The sequence below is a fragment of the Pholis gunnellus genome, assembly GCF_910591455.1.
Source record: "Pholis gunnellus genome assembly, chromosome: 8".
Lineage (NCBI taxonomy): Eukaryota > Metazoa > Chordata > Actinopteri > Perciformes > Pholidae > Pholis > Pholis gunnellus.
Genome location: NC_136534.1, coordinates 6041727 through 6064259, shown reverse-complemented (window position 1 = coordinate 6064259; position 22533 = coordinate 6041727). Strand labels below are relative to the sequence as shown.

The 22533-nt window shown below is 44.8% G+C and overlaps 1 protein-coding gene across 1 annotated transcript in view; it reads left to right on the top strand.

Moving 5' to 3' along the window:
- Positions 1 to 22533, top strand: part of zfpm2a (zinc finger protein, FOG family member 2a) — a gene marked incomplete at its 3' end in the record, with an annotated part of 104582 nt that overhangs the window by 70533 nt on the left and 11516 nt on the right. Inside the window, exon 5 of the mRNA XM_079165126.1 lies at positions 347 to 458. Within this exon, the coding sequence (XP_079021252.1) occupies positions 347 to 458 (112 nt within the window). The remainder of the gene's footprint in view (positions 1 to 346; positions 459 to 22533) is intronic.

Below are 22533 nucleotides of genomic sequence, written 5' to 3'. Positions count from 1 at the left end.
TCTGGATGATTATTCCTCCTTTTTTGACTCTCTTGCACCCATTTGTCACCACTCCAACCACTGTGCAACCTCTCACACACGCGCACACACACACACACACACACACACACACACACACACAACAACCTGCCCTGATTCTCAAATCTTCTCAGCGTTGTCAAAAAAAGGAAAAAAAGAAGAGGAAAAAGAGGATTGGGGTGGACTTGGGTTGCATGGTGTATAGTTTCTGAAATTGTGTGTTTACGGCCATTCAGAGCAGCAGAGGAGCGTAACTCAGTGGTTATTAATGTTTCTTTAATCACCAAAATAAGCGAATGATTAGTGTGTGTTATCTGTCCCCGTCCAGAAGACGAAGAGCACGGTCCCGGTGGTGCTGAGCGCCGGCCCCAGGTGGCTGCTGGATGTGACTTGGCAGGGAGCGGAAGACAACAAAAACAACTGTGTGGTGTACAGCAAAGGTAAGCGAGCAGCGCCGGCATCCTGTTATCTCTCGGCGGCGCGACACACCACGCCACACAGCGCCGCCGCTAAATAAAAAAAAGAAAAAAAGAAAAAGAAAAACACTGACAATCCTCCATCCACTCCACTCCCCACCTGCCTGTCTGTCTCCCTCTCCGTCTGTCTCTCTTGCTCCCTCTTTCTTTTACTTTTTTCTCTCTCTCTCTCTCTCTCTCTCGTGTCTTCCTCACTTCTCAAAGTCACAAACACGCAGAAATAATTGCACTGCGAGGACACACACACACACATGCACACACCATATCTGTTTTACTCCAAAGAGTAATTTATATCACTAAAACTCTGATTAGGAACTGAGAAACATCACTTGACACACAAAGTTAATGGTCTTTAGATTTCACAAGGTAATTAATGCCCTCCCCCCTCCCTCTTTTTTTTTTTTTGCTCCTCTTTTATACTAAGTGAATCCCTATCTCAGTGCAGATAACGAGCAAGGCACAAGTGGAGTAGGGGCTCGCCATTTCAATTCATTTGTTCTCGCACTAATTCAGCGAAAGCTTTATCTGGAGCATCTTTAATGAATCAGGCGGATATGTTTTCATGTAAATAAGCGGGCATATCTGTCAGAAATTTGAGAGAAAAAAAAACATGTTGTTTATTCAGCCTTCACCCTAAAGCACAAAGAAAAAAAACCAAGTGACTCACTGTCATGAGGATAAACCCTCCTCAATCTGCAGCATTGTGTCCGGCTTGCTCTCATTAAAGCGGCCATATACGCGGGACGTTGCACAGAGGCCCCGGGTTTTGTCTCAGACTGCATGAGGAGATGCTTCGACTGTACGCAGCCCTGACACCACCGTCTGCAGCCTCACCCCCCCCCCCCCCCCCGTGAAAAGCGGCGGGCTTCCGCAGCTATAATTGGGTGACAGGGGTGTTAACCAGGGAGACGCGCTGACAAATAAGCACGTAAATAAAGATGTGTTTTTGGATTCCAAAAAAAGGGCAAAGGAGAGGGGCTCCATTTATCACTTTTCAAAAAGTGATTACCCCGTGACAATATACCCCCCTCCCCACCCCAAAGCTGAAATGGAGCTTCTTCTCCCCTCAAAGTGAATAAGTGGCAGGAGTGGGATTTGCAACCGGGATTTTCAGTCTCCCAATTCTCATCTACTAATCACTAGACTGCACTGGGGAGTTATCCTCTTAACCGGCTACTTAACTTTGTGCTCTTTATCACCAAATCATTAAAGTTTTGATAAGCTGTGAAAGAAGATTATGCACTTCTTTAAAATCTTCTAATCTTTTTGCTCAGAGACCGACTGTATGAAACAAAAAAAAGGGAAAAAATGGGGGGCGGGTGGGGGGGATAACAGGATTTCTCACTTTATTGTGTTCCCTCTGCCACTCTTCATACATGTGTCCTGGAGATAGCATCATCATCATCATCTCCACCACCTCAGCTGTGCATCGCTTGACACTGCCTTTTGTTTGTCCCTTCCCGTTTGACCTTATTAAATTACACACAATAACATCTGCCGACGTCCCCCTTGTGAGAGTTGTTCTGTGTTGTGCTGCATAAGTTCATTACAGCAAATCCCCCCCACAAGAATCCCCACACACTTGCCAGCTGATGACAAAACGATAATAGAGACGATGTTGAATACCAAGAATTAATTTAAATCTCGGAGTAGAAGTTAAGTATCTCTTGCCATCTCACAGTTGCGGCGTCTTATTAAGACGTCGGCAAGACGAAGAGAGAAAAAGAAAAACGGCAGAAAATATATCTAACGCCGTTTAATTCTGCTCATTTTTCTATAGTTTTGTGTTTAGTGATGGAAGTATTATTATTTTTCCAATAAGAATTTTTTACAATAAATTTCAAAAATTCGGTACTACGCGGTACAAAAACTTCCGGCTGTGTTCCACACTTGACTCGAGCAGCTTTGCAGCAACTCTGCCACATGAGAGCTTTGGCTAAATTGGGTGGGTGTCCGTCTTTCTCGGCTCTCTATCCACACTTCGCTCCTGGCCACTCACACTTTTTTTTTTGGTGGACTGGGAGTAAGTTCAGAAAGTGGTGAAACGTTTGATGCCGCTCATTCTTCTTCACCGCCAACCCGCAGGTGTGGGCACCCTTATGGAGGTGACACTGAAATTGAATGTCAGCGCGCTGAAAAAAAATACCAAAACTTTGTCGAATTCAATTCTGAATCCGGCCTTTTTTTCCTTTTTTTTTTGTTGCGCTCCAGTTTTTGAAGCGGCACCGAAGTCGTGTTTATCGCGTTGACGCTACGGCGCGGATCGACTAAAACGGGGGGGGGGGACAGGAACTCTCTGCCCACCTTGAAAAAAAAAAAAAAAAAGGCTGAGGCCTGGACTGTTTATATCTTCACCCTCTGCAGGCTGCTTCATTGCTCCCTGCAGATGCGTCACTTATGGAAAACAGTGAATATCTCAATACACAGTATGCTTTGCAGGAATATGCTTTGGCTTACCTTTCAGTGGTCTCGGCTTTTCTTTATGGCTGCCTGCAAAGATAGTAGCGGTTCACTTTGGATGCTCGCCAGGGTGAATCTATGGGGGAGTATCTCTAAGTAAGGACTGGTGATTGGTTTGAGTGGCTGTAGCTTTCTGCTGGGTGTTCTGTCTATGATTTCTGCATTACATTTTTTTTTTTCCAGCACCAGAACTTTTTTGAAATATGCGAAGAGAGAGAGAGAGAGAGAGGACAGAATTCAGCAAAAGGATTCCTCTGGGAGTTGTATTCCTAGCAGCGTGTTATGTATAATACATGCACTGGAGTGTGTAACAAGCAGCGGGGAGGTGTATTCAGGTCCCCCACGGGGCGCCCCCGGTCATCCGCACCGAGACAAGCTAACCCTTATAGTGTCAAATATATAGATTTATTTTTGGGATCCCACATTTCCCATGTCTTCCCCCGTCAATCTGCACTCCGTTTCCCCCGTCTGCATCGTTTTGTCCAGACGAGCAGAGAGGACGGCAGCGTCTCGCCTATTTCGAGAAATTAGAAGTGAGGGGTAATGTTTGAGGCATTTTGAATGTCCTAAATTAGGATTCATGGAGCCATCCCATGAATACCAACCCTGCTTTGAATCCCCGTTTGCTCAGAATGAGAGGCAGCGAGAGCCCCGAAGAGGAAGTGGGAAAGTGCAGTATCGTTTTTTCCCAGGCTGTCAGCGCGGCCCTGTTTGTTTTACATTAAACTCCCAAGAAGAGCCTTAGCAGCCAGCCATTACTAAAACTCTCGACTCTACCAGCGCGCTAACTCATTATCGAGAAATCCACCTGGAACTCCCACAATGCTCTCCTCCACACTCCGACGGTTTCTTTGAACCCCCGAAGTTATAAGAAACAGGCAGCAAGTCTGCAGAGTAATTATATGTTACAGTAACGCTGGAGACGGAGGAGAGAGGGGGGGGCAGAGGGGGGAGTGATAGACAGGGACCCAGAGAGAGAGAGAGAGAGACAAACCTGTGGAGAATTTTCCGTACCGATAAACAACAGATTGATAAACAATGCAGCCGAGAGATTCAACAGAAGAAAGAAATTCAGCCCCGTTTTGATTTTTTATTTCTTTTCTTCTCCCAGTTGGATGTGTCTGTTCAAAATGCTGCAAAAACCTGCCCGATCGGAAGAATTTTAGCAACTGTTGGGTTTCTCTTATTGTGAACAAATCCCATGAAAAGAACAAGAATGCGTTTGTCTTCTCCTCAAAACTTTCTGACCTCCATAACCTGTTCTATTGAAGACGTAAATCTTAAAAAGAAAAAACAGGACATGAGTACATTCCTAATATTGGTTTCCTACAACAAATGTTACTCAAACTGGAGTAAAATTGTGCATTTTGATGGGAATTTTCGGGGATTGATAAACGTTTGGTATTTACAGTAGCAGGATGTGGGATTGAAAGAAACCATGGAGCGGCCACGGTCTGACTCTGCAAGCAGATGCCCTCAGACTGGGTTGTTTTTTGGGGTTTGGGCGTTTTTCCGCCCGCCTCTCCACCTGCACTTCATCCCCTCAGCAGATCGTTGGTATTTAAGTCCAGGTTTTTGGTTCAGTCTTTGTTGGAATTAAAGTGTAGCTTGTGTTCCACTCTTCATCACAGGAGCTCTATGGCAACAATTTATAACACTAAATTAGTTATATTTCATCACATTTGCGGGGTCTTTTAAATTCTTGCTTTATATTAAAGTCGAGATGAAATCAAAAATGCCTTTTTAAACCTTATAGATCACATTTCCGCTCATATTGTGCACCTATTTAACAATATATGAAAAAGTGTATACATTTCCCCACATTCATATATCAAAATCAAAATCGTCTTTTCTGCGTGTAAAACAAAATATGACGAGTGCTTACGTAAGCTAGTACACACAAATTTCAACTAATACTGTCATGACATCCATCCATCCATCCATCAATCAATCTGCAACGTTTAGCGACAAAGGAGGTGACCGACCTCTGGAGCTTTGTATCGTAAGAAGTAGACGTAGTCACCGTGACGTCACCCACTGGTTTGTGGACTACGGTTTTGAAGCCTCGAGTCGCCATCTTGGTTTTTGGCCGTCGCCATCTTGGTTTTTTGCAACCGGAAGTGACACAAGAGGGTGGAGCTAAGTACAACCGACCAAAATGTTACTTTAATGATCTGAAAACACACTGTGAAAGGGTTCAAGTTCTGAGACAAAAACACGAACAGCTCCAAGACCGGACAATGGCGTGGAAGCAACCTGTCAATCAGACCTTCTAAGTCCGCCCCTTTTAAGCTCCTCTCTACACCTAACACTTGCTGAAATCAAACACGGTCACATCTGACTGTACACCAAAAGAACAAGTGTCATTTTTAGGTCTACAGTACAATATATGACTTCATTCACCCTCCATTGTGCCTCCCCCATTGTTACCTGCTATCTGAGCCCATTGAAACTATGCACGCTCAATGTGACCACATTATGTGGCATTATTCAGAGGTCACCTAAACTTTTCAACTGTAAGCCTCTTAAGCCAGACCACATTCAGATACAGCATGTCCAATAAGTCTCTAGAGCAACTTAGCCCCATTGTTCGTGCAGAAATTGACCAATGTAACTAGGCCGTTTTACATAAGCCCGGACAGTGCTGAATTAGCCAACTGGCTGTGTCTTTGTATTATTTCATATTCACTAAGTCTTCACAATCAGATCTTTTTTTTTTTTTAATGCCTTCATTTGCTCCTTCCACTGCTCCAGAACTGTGGACCCCCTGAGGCAGAAGATGAACTGGCACGACTTGCCTGGACAGACATGTAGTATCGGTTTGACTCTTTAAAAGAATAAATAACAACTCCAGCCTTGCAATGTGTTGCCAAAGACAATTTGAGTTTTTATAATTCTTCCCAACAGAAATGAAGGCGTAAAAAAAACCTGCACTGTTTCCTGCACTGCTGCCTGGCAGCATGCAGCATTAAACAGCGAGGAGAGGACTCTCACAGTTCAAAATGTAATTGTTCATTTCAACCCTCCTCCTTTTAAAATGACTGCGGCGAATAGGAGGTGCGAGGGTTATTATCTGTTATCTGGGAACATAGCGAAATAGTGTGACTGAATAATAACTAAACAACTGACACAATGTAAAAATTTCATTATCAGTGTATTAAAACAAAATTGTACCCTAAAGGAGTCCCCCACCACGGCTCCGAGCAGCCGACTAATTATGTTTAATTAAAAGACAACAGATCAACAGAATCGTTTTCATTAGGAAATTATTAATGATTCCACTGCAGCAATAATTGATTGCACTGAGCCGGCGCGATAACTCGGTACGGTCAGGCTGGAGTGAGCCGGTTTTTAGGCATTTGGCAGCTGTTAAGCAACGTGTCTTTACGGCTGCAAGCCTCCACATTAGCAGCGGAGGAGAAGTTGTAAAGCTGGCTTTGTGGCGAGGAAGAGGAGGAGGAGGGATGGAGCGTGTGTGTGTGTGTGTGTGTGGTGGGTTAGGACAGCGAAAATCCAAATCGTGTGGCGATCTGAGAGGATTTAACCATCCCACACATGCAGTTTAGGAGCGCGGGCATTTTGTAACACGCGCGTTTCAGTGAGACTGGAACACACACTCTTTAATATTTTCGTCTACAAACATGTTCTAGAGGGCGTTTTCTCCCCTATTTTTCTTCTTTCTTTCTTTCTGCCTCACTCTTAAGCATATAAACCACACACACAAACACGCACACACGCACTTTGCTCCATTCAGAGCCCGTGTGAAAGACGTCAGCTCCAGACGCTTCCTCCCGGCAGCCTTTTATGTGCATTGTTCTCCCGCCGCGCAGGCAGCTTCCCCGCGCTTAGAGCCGCTGTAGCACAGGCACCAGACGCCACGCTCTGCCACAGCGCCCACGTTCACCACGAGGACGCGCCGACCAAAACGCCATTACCCGAGATCTGAATAATGGCCGCTGACACATACACGTCCATCCTGCATTCAGCGTGGACTAAGCCTCGAGACAAAAAGCAACAATACGGGGAGGAAAGTGATGGGCACTTATGAGGGGACCAGATTGTTCTTCTCATGCACCGCCACACAGCATTTTTTTTTCTTTCTTTTTTTTGCAGCATGTGGTCTGCACGCACTTTTTTTTTTTTTTTTTGCGCGTGCGCCTTCGACTCGTGTTGTGAGCGTCCTTGTATCAGTGCCACGGAAAGGTGTCAGGCTAATGAGCGTGGGCTGTCCTTAGAGCAGGAGGGTTTGGGTTGTGCCATTCACTCTGCATATTTAAATGCCTTGTAGAGCTTAAGTAGGCCCACTTTTCCATGTCAGGGCAGCGTTCAATCCTGCTGCGACCATTAATTATGATACCATTGTGCTCCAGTGTGGCTAATAAGAGTGATGTATTGCACCCTCGTGGCATTATAATCATCTGAGTGAAGTACCTGGACTACGCTGAGCTCGCTTTAAGCACCACGTTAAAAAAAAAAAGAGAGAGAAGAAGAAGAAGAAGAAAAAAAAAAAAAGCAGTGAGGGAAGAGGAGGCTTGTTCCCTTCCTCTCAGTCTCCACCGCCGGTTGCATTGGTTAATGCTCGTACATGAGAGTGTGTCACAGATTTAACTTCTCTATAATTGTATAATCGATGATGAGGAATGCTTCGGTATTGATCATGCGGGAAGGCTGATTGTGTGTCCGGGACTGAAGCTCAAAACGCCGGGCATCGAACATGCACGTGCGCCCTTCCCTTTGCTGCACTGTGTAACAATGTGGTACGTCCTCAAACACAGAACTGCCTAAGTGGATTTTCGAGAAGCGGCTTCTTAACATTTGGAGCATGTCTCCTCAGTGTTGAATGTGTTCAGATACAGATTGGGGGGGGGGAGAACATTTTATTACATTAATCATTGCAAGTTAATGTGATTATATGTACTTTATATTTCACATAACTCCCCCTGCCTTAACGGCATAATCAACGGCCTTTTTTCATATTCATTGAAAAATATTCCGCGGATATGAAAATAAGCTTCTGCAAGACTTTTTTTTTTAATCTACTGGCGGGATCTTGAGTCAGTAATTAAAGAGAGTCCGTTCTATGTGTGTGTGTGTGTGTGTGTGTCTTCTAAAAGCCCTTATGCCTGCTGTTAGGCCCGGGTGCATGATGCAGCCCACCGCCCCCATCTCTGCTGTGGTAAGTAGGTGTGAAAAGCATTGTCAGTGTGCTTCAGGATAAAGCCCTGCTGCTGGATGCCATTGGTCAGAGTCAAACCCCCCCCACCACCACACACACACACACACACATACATACACACAAGATCCTAAAGCAGGTTGTGAAGAAGAGTGTGTGTGTGGGAGAGCGGATGTAGGGGGTCGTGGATGTGTGTGTGTGTGTGCAAGGATAATCAGAGACAAAAGCTGAGAGAGCTGGAGAGAGGGGCCTTTCTGCACATCCACACAGCTTTTTTTTTGGAGGTGGGAGGGGGGGGGGGGGGGGGGGCGCCTTTTTTATCAGGCTCGAAGGGGGTCACAGTGTGTGTGTGTGTGTGTGTGTGTGTGTGTGTTTGTCAGAGAGCGTGAGCAAGAGAGATGGAGGGAGAGCGATAGAGGAATCACTGGGGTGGAGGGGTGTTTAGATCGTCAGTCAGCGTGATGGAAAACCACACGGTTAAAGTCTCTCTGAGGGTTGACACACAGGACTGCAGCGAGTGGAACTAAACAAGTGAAACTGAGTCTATGTGAAACTCTGATGCACTGAGGGGGAGAGGAGACGATCATACTACGGTGGGTGGGTGGGTGCGGAGGGGGAGAATAAAAGCCCACAGTGAAGAGGGGGGAAAGAAAAAGAGGAGATGACAGTGGAAGAAAAAAAAAAAGTGCCGCGATGATACCGCTACCTTAGAGAATAGAGTTAGAACAATTCCATTCCAGCCTCATGAGGTCTGCTGTAGCGGGAGCAATTCTTTCCTTTGATAATGTATACCCCCCCTGCAAATCAATTTTTAGGCCCGGGCAAAACATAATCAGATTTCCTCTGAAGAAATAGCTCGGCGCATTACAAAATTGTTTCGTGGGGTCGCCGCTGTGTTCATGCGGCAGAACTCGGCGATAACCTTTATACATACCTTTGCAGCTAATCCATTTTATTGATTGTACATCCACCTGCGTGGGATAAAAAAAAAAAAAACACACACAGCCCCCGTAGTCTTTAGAGCGCCGTATCAGTGTGATATCACTGTTTCTCTTTTCTCATTGCAGCGCACGAGAGAAACACCAAGCCACCTCTAGCATTAGTGCCTTATCTGCAGGTTGTTTTATCGCGCTTATCTGGTCACGGGATCTTCGCTGTTCCACCCCTCTTAAAGCCCAATGCCATGGGTAAGGACACAGGGACGCATGGGGCGGGTTCGACAATGAGCTTTAAAAGGGTGTAGCTGTAGCAATTTGGCAAATGTGATACGTGTAAAGTTGTGAATCCTGCTAGAGGGACACGTGGCTAACACATGTTTCATTTTGCTTTTTAATCTCGTGGAGTTTATAAAATCTGAGGAAAAGTTGCAATCAGGGTTGTTTTTCGACAGTCGGTTGGCGCAGGATGCCAATTTTTAACATCGAAGAACCCAAAGAACCAGGTTCAGATAGAGACTCTGTGGTTTTGAGGTGACCATACAGGTTATAAAAAAAAAGAAAACCCTGGTATCAGATCGGTAATTGGTTGTGGTATTGGAATCGATGGAAGAAACTATGGTTAAGGTAAGCCAACTACAATGTTTGGTTATGCTTATGGTATGGATATGGGTAAGCAAAGGAAAACATGTGGTCAAGTTTGGGGAAGGTTGTGGTTGGTGCTCCTGCATGAAAGTCTGATAAGGTACAGGTTAGGGCTGGGTATCAGTACCCAAGTAGGATCAAAACCTCTCCATTCAAACGTTACCTGCAATCCATTCTTTTTGTGCCCAGATCTAGAAAAAACAAACGACTATTTGTCAGCAAGCATCCTTCTGTTTAATGCGACATGTGATCGGCCCGCTACCGCAGCAGCTACAACCCATACAGCGGGGACGGCTGGCCTGCACATGGCACTGAACACGGAGACGTCTGAGCTAGCGACTGGCAGCTAACATTGCTAACAGTGCGAACAGCGGCAGCAAAAGCAACGGAGCTGACAGTGGTTACGGTTTTAAAGACACACACTTCCATGACAACGCCCCCTGCCACCGGGGGACGACGTTATAAGCAGTAACCGCAATGAGCGCTGTGCGCACAAAGCTTCCATTCACGTGATGGGTATCGAAGTTCTGTCGGTATCTGTATCACTTTAAGGGTTCTGGTACTGACATCGTGACATTATCCAGCCCTAGTGCATCGCCCACTACCCCGACATCCGTACCATTGTCTCCGGACTACATACGTGGCACGCTACTTCCTGCTGTGGAACGGTTTATTGGAAATGGACGTAAACCGCGACGTGCTGAATCATCCACTAGAGAAGTTCCTCATGTGGATTCATGCAGAGGGCAATGACCTGTTTTTGCCATATAATGGTGAGGACTTGTTGTTCCGTTTCAAACTATGGTCATTTACAGTGAAGTAACAGCGCTGTTTCTACATTTTAAAGGTGGTTAAGCCTTGTGTCTGTCTTCACCATGACACTGCTATTGGCTGCTATCAGTATGAGCACCTCCTCTAGGTTGCTTTAGTGCCTGAGCTCTGCTGACCTCTGCCTGTCGGCGCTGGGTGACAGAGATGGGGGCCTTGTGTGCACTCGCTGTGTGTGTGTGTGTGAGTGTTAGAGAGAGAGAGAGAGAGTGGACAGAGCTGCGAGCGAGCAGACAGGCGTGCTGTAGGTACAGTAGTGTAGAGGACTAGACATCAGTGTCGTCCAGGTCAGACAGGGCCATCCATTCTCCAAGCCCCAGGGAAGAGAGAGAGAGAGACAGAGAGAGAGAGAGAGAGAGAACGAGAAGTAAAAGCAGGGAGAGTGGAAGAGGTGTGTGTGTACAGAAAAAGAGAGATGTGGGGTGGGGTGGGGGCATTGATGCACTGTTTCTCTTAACTCTGTCAAAGCCACTCCATTGTGCTCCCCCGTGCAGTGAGTGGAAACCAATCTGTCATCGCTCCACTAGCCAGCATACTAGAAGAGGGTTAGACTGCTGGAAACACAAGTCTATTCAATGTGAAATGTAACTGGAATCTGAGCCCTTGGATTGAAGAAAAAAAAAAATGGATGTGAGATTTTTGAACTCCGCTCTCCCACAGACTGTGAAATGGAAGCCGTGAGTACAGTATTTGGGTCTGCGCGAGATAGGTTTCAGTCTCGTATCTCTGCCTTTTTTCACGAGGGGTGATTGACATGTTTTGTTGATGGAACTCTATCCAAACCGTGTGAGGTTTGCATAGGCATGAAGGGCTCAGTTAAAAAAGAAAAAAAGAAAAACTCAGACAGACGTCCCCGCTCGATATTACCCAGCAGAGTTGGCCTCATTTGTTTAAGTTTTTTTTTATCTTCTCTTTCTGGCATTGACAATATTGAGACAGTCACAGAGAGGTGACTGAGCGGCAGAGACGAAAGTCCTCAAGTGGAGCTGTGAAGATGTCAGCTTTCTTCTTTTCCCCCCTCCATGTTTTCCTTACACCTGTCACCTATAGAAAGCGAGCATCACCTGACCGGCACAGAGAACATGACCACCTCTGCCGCTGCCCTGAGCTCGCTAAGCCTGCATACTGTTGAATAGTGGCTACTAATGCTGTGTTCCGATTGCCATTTGGAGTCACTTCTTCCCCTCTCCTCGCAGGAATCCCCCTCGCGCCATTTTCCCCTGTAATCTCCCCCACTCCTCTCTGTTGTGGGGTGGCTCGCCCGCTGCTCCCGTCGCTATTCCACAGCCCCTCTCCTTCTTACAGCCGGCACCTCCACCATTTTAATCCCTTTGACCCGAACCCTGTGTGTTTCCCTGTATCAACAGCTCCTGGAGATTACATCCTGCCTGCCTCCTCGCCGCTGCGTGCTTCAGTCGCTGTGGCTGCGGCCGGCTAGTGCATGCTAGGGTCTTAGTCAGACGCTGCTGGGTGTGATAGCCACTGTGGCTAGTTAGCTCGGTTGGGGTCGTGGCCAGAGGGCAGGCAGCTGGAAGAAATGAAGGGGGAAGAAAATCGGAGCTGGCATCAGAGGTTTGTGGGCCGTCAGGAGACCAAGTGGAGACTTCAGGAGGGCTCTGCCCTCAAGTGAAAGTTTGGAAACATCAGACACTTTGGCTAAATAGAGCATTACTATTTGATAATTGTTCTCAACTGCTCTCACTGTTCCCTTGAGCAAGGCAGCTAACCTCCATTATTGAAGGTGTTCGGTGGGCAACATGTCCTCAGCTATATAGGAATAGATGGATGAAGGTGTGTGAATATAAAGCGATGTCATAGTCACTAGTATTTAGGGTTGCTACTAGAACATGTTTACATGCTTTTATGCTTAAAAAAACACTTTATTTTTCTCATACTGTCTGCCTGAACATACATGTGTTCATCCTCTGTCTGAAACGCTCCGTTTTAGCGGCCGTCTCTTTAAACCCCCCTTTCGAAAAAAAGCCCTGCTCTGATTGGTCAGCGTTTTTTGGTCTTCCGCATCTGCGCTGTCGCATACTTCAGAGCTTGTACTGCAGCTGTAGAAACTGTATTTTATTTTTTTTAAATAAAAGGAAATACTGCAGAGTGCATTCAATCTAGGTGTCAGTTTAGTTTCTCTTAGTTATATTTATTAAATTCGATTTTTAGATGAGTAACTCGCCCTGTAACAGACGCTGTGCACAGCAGTTTCTTTGTTTACTCATATGGTATTTCTTCTGTAGCACACATTTGTTCATCGTGTCATCATATCACTGGGGAAAGTGTAAAATAAAACAGTGCCCCATTGCTTTGCATCATTCCTATCTTACAAAGGAGATTTCTGGGTAATGGGGTGTCTAGATGCTTTCATCTAGTGCTGCAAACAGTGAAGGTGAAGGCTACGATTTTGTAGGTAAAACTTAAACTATGAACAATTAAAACGATAAAGTATTGCCCTGTTCATCAAATACACTTAATTTGAAGCAATTTCCAAGTCTGCAAACATTTGAGGCAGAACTACGGTGGAGTTTTATTGAGGTTACAGCCATCAAACCACTGGGTTCAATCTGAATATTTCACTCAGTATGAGCATCATCTAACTTCAAAGAGGAAACAAGCTGATTGCAGTATACATATGTGATAATTACACACACTTCAGAAATGAGTCCCCCCCCCCCAAATTTAAGCTACTTTAAAGGCGGTGGGGGGGGAATTAAGAGAAAACCAGGGTTCAAGAGGTCACGGGAGTTATCTTGAAGCAGCCTGTCAGGACCCGTCACCGCTTCTGCGGAGCTTGTCGGCAGAGTTAAGAGCCGAGTCTGTTGTGCCGAGGAGCAGCAGAGGGCCCCTCCCCTTCCATGTAGCCTTTCTGGTAATGGGCGAGGGCTTTATTGATGTGAACTTATGTGATCATTGCATAAAGAACTACCACGTCTCTCTCGCCTTCCCGCTCAGTTTTCCTGTGGGCCACATTAAATCGAGCCTCCGACCTAGACTCTGGTTAAATTAAACCCTATCAGCATGTTGCCCTCTCATATCGGAGAACAGGCCTTTATATAGGCGGCCTGTAAATGGTGATTAGTCAGTGTTTTGATTAAAATTCAACCACACGTGTGATACTCTGATGGAGCCAATCAGCTCCTCCTCTCCCTCCCTCCTTCGCTCTCTTTGTGCATAAACATATATTGAGACGTACACCCAAACCCTCCCTCCCTCCCTCCCTCCCTCTGTCTGGCCTGTTCTCATGCCTCAGCAGACTGCAAGGCTGATTTAAGGGCCCTTACAAATGGGAAGGTTGCAAGTGAAGACAAAAACGGAGACAAATCACACCGCGGCAGTCTCAAGGTTTTTCCGCTAAACCTATTCAACTGGAGGGGAGCGGCAGAACAGTGAGAAATATACACACACTCCATCCTGTCAGAACGCTTTTGGCTTATCTTGAGTGACTGTCAAGGCTGGGAATATCAGGGAATGGACAGAAATATATAAAATTAATAAGCCGCTGGATGTTGTCGGGAGTTATGATGCTTCATAAATCCTGGTTTGATCATGGCGGACAAGGCTTAAACCCACAGCTCCCTAATGCGCACAGCAGTGTTTTGGACTGGATTTTCATTCTGTTTGGGAGATAGAAGCCCTTAGCTGGCAAAAGTAAGATTTATCATCTCCCCCCCCCCCAACCCCCTCACCCCCATTTCTTTCATGAGTGACAAATATTAAAAAGAAGGCCTGAGGGAAGTTGGCAGCCATTACCACCTTTAATAGAAGGGCACAGGCGTAGCAAGGTGAAACTGGGGCCAAAGGCAGAGAAATGCTATTCAGAGGGAAGAGAGGGAAGCAGGAGAGGAGAGAGAAATTGGTACTAACTTATCAGTTGTACCTCCTCGGTCGGGTCAGGGGTCTCAGAGCTTTTGTTTGTTTGTTTGTTTCTCGCACTGAAGGGATGGATGCTATCTCTGCCGCCATCCAAGCAGGTCCGCTCCGTCGAGTGCTGCGGGTAATATTTCATGTCAGGAATTAAGCAAGCCGGCCCACCGAGTCCTTTCTACAGTCACACGGCCACCGCATCCATCATCGTCCCCGCTTCCTCTTCACAGTGTCGGCTTCGGTGGCCGGATGCGACTTATTTACCCAAGAACTGCATTTAAGTACAAATTTGACAGTTGGTTGATTTTACGAATTCGGATTTAACCAACAAAATATATGAAATATGTTTAAAAAATATGAAGCATTGTAAAAACATCAAGCTGCCCAACATGTACGTTATATAAAAAAAAATCCCTCATCGACTATTTTAATAACTGATCCATCGTCATTTTTCATGCAAGAATGACAATGTGCATCTTTTCCTTGTCTTAAATTGCAGTAAACTGGATGACTTTGAGGTTCTGGTAGTTAGTCGGATAAAACAAGACAGTGGAAGGTGTCACTTTGACCTCTGAGTAATTGTATTTGGCATTTCTCACGTTTTACCACCAAGAAACCAGCAGATTAATCCGTAATGACCATAATCATAAAGTAGAAGGGCAGACCTCTCGTAGTGCTAACGTAAGTGAAGAACTATTTGTGTATCCGCCCAGTGATTCGGATCTGCTTCAAAATGTAAACGGGTTCTTCTTCGGTTTCACGCTGCACCCTTTCACCCGGTGTCACGATGATCGGGTCAGCAGCTTCCTCTGTGATGCTGCTGACAAACAAACCCAACGCATAACCCCTTGACCTTGAGGTAATACATCAAATAGTTATAAATGAGCTCCACTTCAACAAAGTCCAAAAACATGAATGTAAGCGTTATGGTAATCTAATGATAAACTATGTAATATCGTTTAACGGCTTTGTTGATTCCTCCATTCCGATTAGTGAAGGACAGCCTTCCACAGGCTGGTATTCCTTTACAGCAGACTGTTGCTATGGACGTAGTTCTGATCTCTGTACAAAGCGAGAGCACTATTGTCTTTTCAGCAGAAGCAATAAAATCATTTTTAAATCAATATTTTGCGTCAAATGATTGATTTCTTTAGTAAGTAGCCACGCAGTACAGCGGAGAAGTCATTATGGAACCTGAAGGATGGTATATGATACTACATACACCCACATGAGCCATGAGTATGTTTCCTTCATAATACCTATGTATTTATACTGAGGGGACATTTTCAATGCAGTATTTTCACTGTGTGGTACTAGTACTTTTACTGAAGTGAAGGATCTGAATACTTCCTCCACGACTGGTTGCTTCTGTCTGGATCACTTTCCTTTAGGGACTTCGGGTGTGTAGACACGACGGTGTAGAGAGAGACTAATTAGACCACCACGTCTAATCTCCGGGGGCTTTGCCTGTCAATAAAGATGTCGTCAGTGACGATGACATGTCTTTAAATGAAAGGCTCGGCAGTTTTGATATGTAAAACACATGTCATATTGTTTCATTCACGAATATCCTGATGAGACAAGTTGTCAACAGAAGTATGAATGACAACAAAAACATCTTTGCTGGACCGAATCAGAATAATGGCATTCTTATTTAAGACTTGTTTTGTTTTTTTTCTTCCTTCCCCTTGTTCTATTTGGGAGAGGTCATGCTTTTTGAACACAAGTTGTAGCGAGTAAATTTATTCCACTTATTTCTTGTAACGGCACGAAAAAGTAATGAGGTGTTGGAGATAAATATGAGAAGACAATAAGCCATGCGATGCTACTTTTCTGCAGCTGCTTTAGAGTCAATTAGCACATCCCGGAGACTCTGAAGAATATCGCCTCCTTATGTAGCTCCTCAATATGCAGCATCTGACTTTTATCCAATTACATTACGTGAGGTCCGTGGGCACGGCGCACATAATGGAGGATGCCATCTTTGGTGTGATATTCTTCGACACTTTTTTTTCCTTTTTTCTTCTTCTTCTTTCTCCGCCGCATATGCCTATGGCTCTCACCATGAATTATTCAAAGGGCTCCATCCACACAGAATGAGGAGTGAGGAACTGGGCTCCATAGTAAACAGATTTTCTGCTCGCCATCCTCGCAAATCTGAAGTGTATAGGACATTGTAAGTACCAAATAATTACACGGTGGCCCCTTTTCCCCTCCTGTCTGAGTCAACCTGGCCTCAGAAACGCATTCGGACTGAATGGTATTTTGTCAGTGGTGAGTTCAATGAAGTTCGGTTGCTCTAGACCTCCAACTACAGATGACTGAAGCCGCTGTGTGACGACACATGACGACTCATCGTTTCATGTAATTCCATGTAAAAATAATCCTCTATTTAAATATTTCTTCTCCCGCTCGTTTTTTTTTTTTTTTTTTATCTCATCAAACATATTTGACTCAGGAAATGACTCCGGAATATTTGTGCTCCCTGAATCTCGCTCTGTTGATTTATTAAACCATAATAGATAACGGCCCTGGAGTTTGACTCTGGCTATGTATAATCACTTTAGTTCCTCGCTGGCTATTGTGCTGTGAAATAGAAAATATGAATATTACATGGGTTTTAAATCCAGACAAAAATTCTTTTTTCCCCCTCAGAACAAGTCAAATGGACATATCCGTTGCATTACTGCGGCGCCCATCTTCGGCTAATGGAGATTTCACATTATAGCGCTCACATTACAGCACCGTGAAATGTGCTAAGCATTTAAGAAAAATGAACTTTTTAAATAGTCCATCAGTGGAGAAAAAAAAAAAAAAAAAGGGGGATAGAGACATTTTCTTTTTCCGTCTTTATTCTCTGCTTTGGGGATTCGCCCTGACCTTCAACTGGTCGTATCTTCCAGCAGATCTGTGGCGGTGACACATGTCATGTGTTGGAGAGGATGGAGGAGGAAGCAGAGGAGACGGGAGGGAGTGATCTTGGTCTGTAGCCCAGTCGGAGTCGGGAGTTCACCCTCGTGTCAGAGGATGGGCATGTTTGGCCCAAAACACAGACTGAACCTCATCTCACTAATCTCACAAAAAAAACACCTTTGGGTGGCGGGGAGGGGGCGCTGAGGGGTTCAAAGCTGCCCTTAAATTCTTGAGCTGTGGGGAGGGATGGCTGTATGGTAGGGTGGTGGTGGGGGGGAGAGCAAGACTCTCCTCTTGTGGAGCAGACCTGGCTGAAGCCGAGCCAAAGCCTCCCCTTTCCTCCTTCCTCCTCCGCTTTGTAGCGAAACCCCTCCGCGTTTTTCTCTCCCACTCAGGAGGGAGGAACACAAACCACAAAAGAATAGACTACCCCCCCCCCCCCCCCCCCCTTGAATCTCAGGTTCGCTATCTTGTAGTTGAAAGCGCATCATCACATGTGAATGAAGTTAACACAACACATCGACCTGCGCGTCGGGCGAGACGCTTGACTGAACACTCCCTTTTCACCCAGACAGATTGTATGAAGGCGGTGGAATAATTTGTTATCGACTCAGCGAGCCTCCGAAATCGAGATCAAAAAAAATCAGCCAGATTAACATCTGTATCTTTACAAAGATGGCTAATGTCACACGCTTGACAACTATCATTATGTCCTGCTTACTTTTGAGCGAGTGTACCTTTAATCATCACAAGGCTGCATTTTACCTTTTTGTCGGGGAGCTAATTGATCGGCGGAGACCTCGCCGTTTGCGCGTCGAGCGGAGCGCTGTGGCTTTCAGCACGTCTGTGAAATAAATAAATCCTAAAGTTGTTTGTTTTTTCTTCCCCAGTCAAAAGAAACCTTTTCTTTGTCTTCGTGTTGGGCGCTTTTTGCGTCGACGCAAGACTAAAAGAAATAAAAAAATAAAAATAAAAACCGAAGACTACAACGTTTAGGGAAAAGCTCCTAAACGGCGGCTCTGAAGCTAGGTTTGAGCTTTGTCATCACGCTTGAAGAATTTCCTTTTAATGTACTGTAATGTGAAATTCAGTGGGGACAAGTTTAATTGAGTTTTACACAAACCAGTTGGGAGTAGCGCTGGAAGGTAGGTGATGTTGAGGTTTTTAATCTCTGGCTCCGGAGAGGCTTGTTGACGGAGTGGTTCTTTCTCTTTGTGGAGAAAAAAAGAGGAAGCCTAAGAAATGATACATCCGTGGATAAAACCAATTGGCAACCCTCAAAGGGACGGGGGGGTGATAAGGCAAATCCAGCACTTGTAGAGAAATAAAAGAATCCAACTGTTCATTAAAACGGGAAACAAAACAGGCGATTGAGAAGGAAGGCAGACTGCTCAGTGGAGGAGTGAGTGAAACAGACAAACAGAGCCAGAGATATCAGAGGAAAGGATTGGAAAATAATCAAGGATTTGTGAGGAGAATTAATAAGGAAGATAGGCACAAATAAGCAATTTTTTCTTTCTTTTTTGTCTGACTCTGTGCAAAATTAGGAGGGATGGACTACAATTATCAAACAGGGGAAATGGCATAAGCTACATAGACACCTAATTATAAAGGATAACCTAGATATGAAGGTTGCTGTCTTCATATTTTACACACTTTGACTGTGAGGCAGTGGGGTCTTTTGTGCTCAGTAAACCAGATATTCACTGGATAGAGAATATCCGGAGACTGTTCAATACAGTCGTTCTCTCTCATTCTCTGCCAGCAGTCTACATTCTGCATAATCCGTCGAGAAAAGGAACGATTTTAACTTCTCATAAAAGCTTTTTTATTTATTTTTTTTACCACTGGAACAGTACAGATGATTTTCTAAGATAAAGCCAACAAACAATCAAGTGAAAATAATAGATGTAACAACAATTACTATCCCCTCATTGTATTCGGATAGTGTAACAGCACTGGAGAACGCGGTGTCACTGAAGGACTTTTTGTTTTGTACGAATATTTCATTGTGCCGTTTAAATTAGCCGAAAACTGACTGAGGTTGGGCCTGAATTCAGAATGGCTTGGTATCTGTTTGCAGGACAGGGGGGGGACGCCTGTGTGATGTTGGACTGTTTGTTTCCGACAGTAACTCGCCTCCTGGAGGTTAGTTGGCTCTAATCACCTGATCCGGCTCTCGGTAATGAGGTCTGGAGTGGGGGACTTAAGGTGATACAAACAAAGGGGTAATGAAAGACAGAAGAGGAGGGGGTGGAAGGGAAGGCGAGGCGGGAGGTGAAGGTAACTGGCGGTGAAATAATCAGCACTTGTGTGATCGGCCGCTGAGACACTCCATTGGTGTTTTGTGCGAAAGAGAGCCATTCATCAACGTATCAATAAAAATATGGAGCAGATTATTATTGTGTTTGCTTACCCCCCCTCTCGCCATCATAAATAATGGGTCTGCTGCTGCTGCCTGTATTAATTATAATTAGAATGCTGATAATGTGTATGCTCTTTTATTACGGGAGCTGAATCAATTTTACAGTCTTATTCAGCCCCACAAGGTCACACGAAGTTGCCAGGGTGAGAGATGGCTCTTTGTACGGCCGCTTCTGCAATCAGAGCTGAGGGGCAAGAAGAAAGACCCAAACTGGTCAGCATCTTCATCCACCAGGAACTTTTTACTTCGGCGTCGCAGATTCACGAGAGAGGAAGAGCCTCTTTCACCAACATTCAATGATATCTACTTTCTTTTTAAAGCTGTTTTAATTGATTATTTGGGGGGGGGGGGGGGTAACCTGTTAGCAAACAATTGCTTATTAACGCTTACAGCAGACGTGTGTAACATTCACTTTGAGTCAGGTTTCTTTCTCTGCTTTGCTCTCTCTTTAGCTCTGCTGATGTATATTTGGGTCTTAAGTTTGCAAACTGCTCCGTTAAAAGGCTGTAGTTAAGTCCAACTTGATTGAGACCAAGTCTAAGACCAGGTCTACCCGAGTATACGAGTCAAGACCGAGTCCAAAGCAAATCGAGTCCTGTTCACGGTTCATAGGGGATAGTGTCTTTCCAATGCTAATATCTACGGATATGTTAAGGAAGGGGCGGAGGAGCATTTCCTTTATCACGCATCATGTTGATAGAATCAGGCAATTTTCTGTACAACTGATCCTTAATCAGCAGCCGAGAACAACTTGACCAGTTGTCAATAGCCGAGCCCAAGACAGTTCCGAGTCCAACAAGGCACGAGACTAAGACAGGTGCTTGAATACAACAACCCCACTTCGTGGTGTTAGCAAGCTAGTCACTAACTTTCTGCCATTTTGGGCTGGGCTTGTAACCTTCAATAGTTTAATCAGAGTAATGAGAGCCATAAAGGGGACATGCGACCAAAACAATGAGCGAAAAAAGGCTCAAAACTCAACGCAGAATTGGATGATTGATTATTGTCTGTGGTTTTATCACTGAGAGCAGGCTGGTTCTTATATCTGTATGTCGACACATGGGGAGGATGGTGGGGGAGAAAACATCAAACAAACACAGGACTTTCACCCAGGAGGCTGCTGTTTGTGTCCCGAGTGAAACCTAGAGTCAACATTGACTTATTTCACGCTACTTTTGTTCTGTAACTTACCTACCTTACAACATACCTATTTTAACCCAAAATACAATCTTTTCTTAAACCTATCCAAGTAGGTTTGTGGCCTAAACAGCATCTGCTCTGATCGCTCGTGTTGCTTGACATTTGTAGGAGCATGTGCGAAAAATGAGCATTCACGTTTTGTAAATCATACGAAAGGATCCGTTGCTGTAAGTGACGCATTATTACATTGCACAAATCCATTGTCAATGTAAAAAATAGCGAGTATTTCAGCCTTAAAGCTGTTGACATCTACAATTCTGCTTAACAGGGATTCACGCATATTATAGCAATGTCAGTGTCACTTATTTCTCCGCACATTGTTCCTTCGATTGACTCTGGCACGTGTTGTCAAAGCACATGCCAGGAAGGTAAAATGCTTTTTCACCAGTACTGTTGTTGGTGGGTTGGTTTGCATTTGTTGACAGTTCACAGGAGAGAGTGTGTTTTGTCCAAATGTTGAATCTCAACTTAGTCTAAATTCATAAGGCACCCCACTGGCTTGTTCCTCTGTTTCCCCAATCCTCGCGTGTCGGACTGTCAGATGGCCCAACAACAATGGATCTCACCGGCCTATCAGCCGGCTCCTACCTTTATGGCTCGCTGCGTGGCTTTAAAGACCGGATTTAGCATGGCTTGGCAAGGTTCAAAACCAACAAACCATGCCACAGATTTTTTTTCTTCTTTTTTTTAATCTGCATATCTGCTTGCCCCATTTTCCCCATTTAAAATGCAATGCGTTCAAGTTGCATTAGACTGGTCTCCTCTTACTGTGAGTCCAAGAAGACCACAACGGTTTGTTCCTAATGTCTTCTCACTGAGTCACCTGTTAGAACAAATAAGCTCATAATCTTTACAATAAACATGATCACCCTAATTAATGTTATGCATACACTGGGATTTGTCCAATTAGAGACGCATATTTATAGCCATAGGATGCCGTGTTTCCAAATAGCTACATGGATACGTTGCTATTAAGAGCAGCACACGTATTTGTATATGATGCCCAATTTGCATTTCATGAATAGTCTGCTATCAGTGAACAAACATTTTACATATTTCTTTTTCTATTGCCTCATCTCTCCCCTTAATAATTGGGTGTGCATTTCCTTTCTTGGGTGAGTTGTTGTATTTTTATTTTTTTTTGCCTGCGAATGTTAAAATGACCTTGTGTTCGCCTGTGAATGCGTGCATCTGTCATGAAATTATACATTCCATCAACCCTCATTGAACTGGGCATTGACTCCGAGCCGCAGACTCCGGCTCTGGCAGTGAATCTTGATTATGGATTCTGTGATATTGTAAATGACTTGCGATTCCCTCTGAATGTTTCGGATTAATCGGTTTGTGCAGATGTGGTTCCCTTTTTTTTTTTTTTTTTGGAAGGCGCCATCTTGAACAGTTGCTCATTTCCATTCCGCCATCACATTCTGCATACAAAGCAGATTCCCAGATAGGTAATCCTTGTAACGTTTTTAGAAGACAGGTTATTAGAGGATTGAGGGCTCTGTGTGTGTGTGTGTGGTGTGTGTGTGTGTGTGTGTGTGTGTGTGTGTGTGTGTGTGTGTGTGTGTGTGTGTGTGTGGTGTGTGTGTG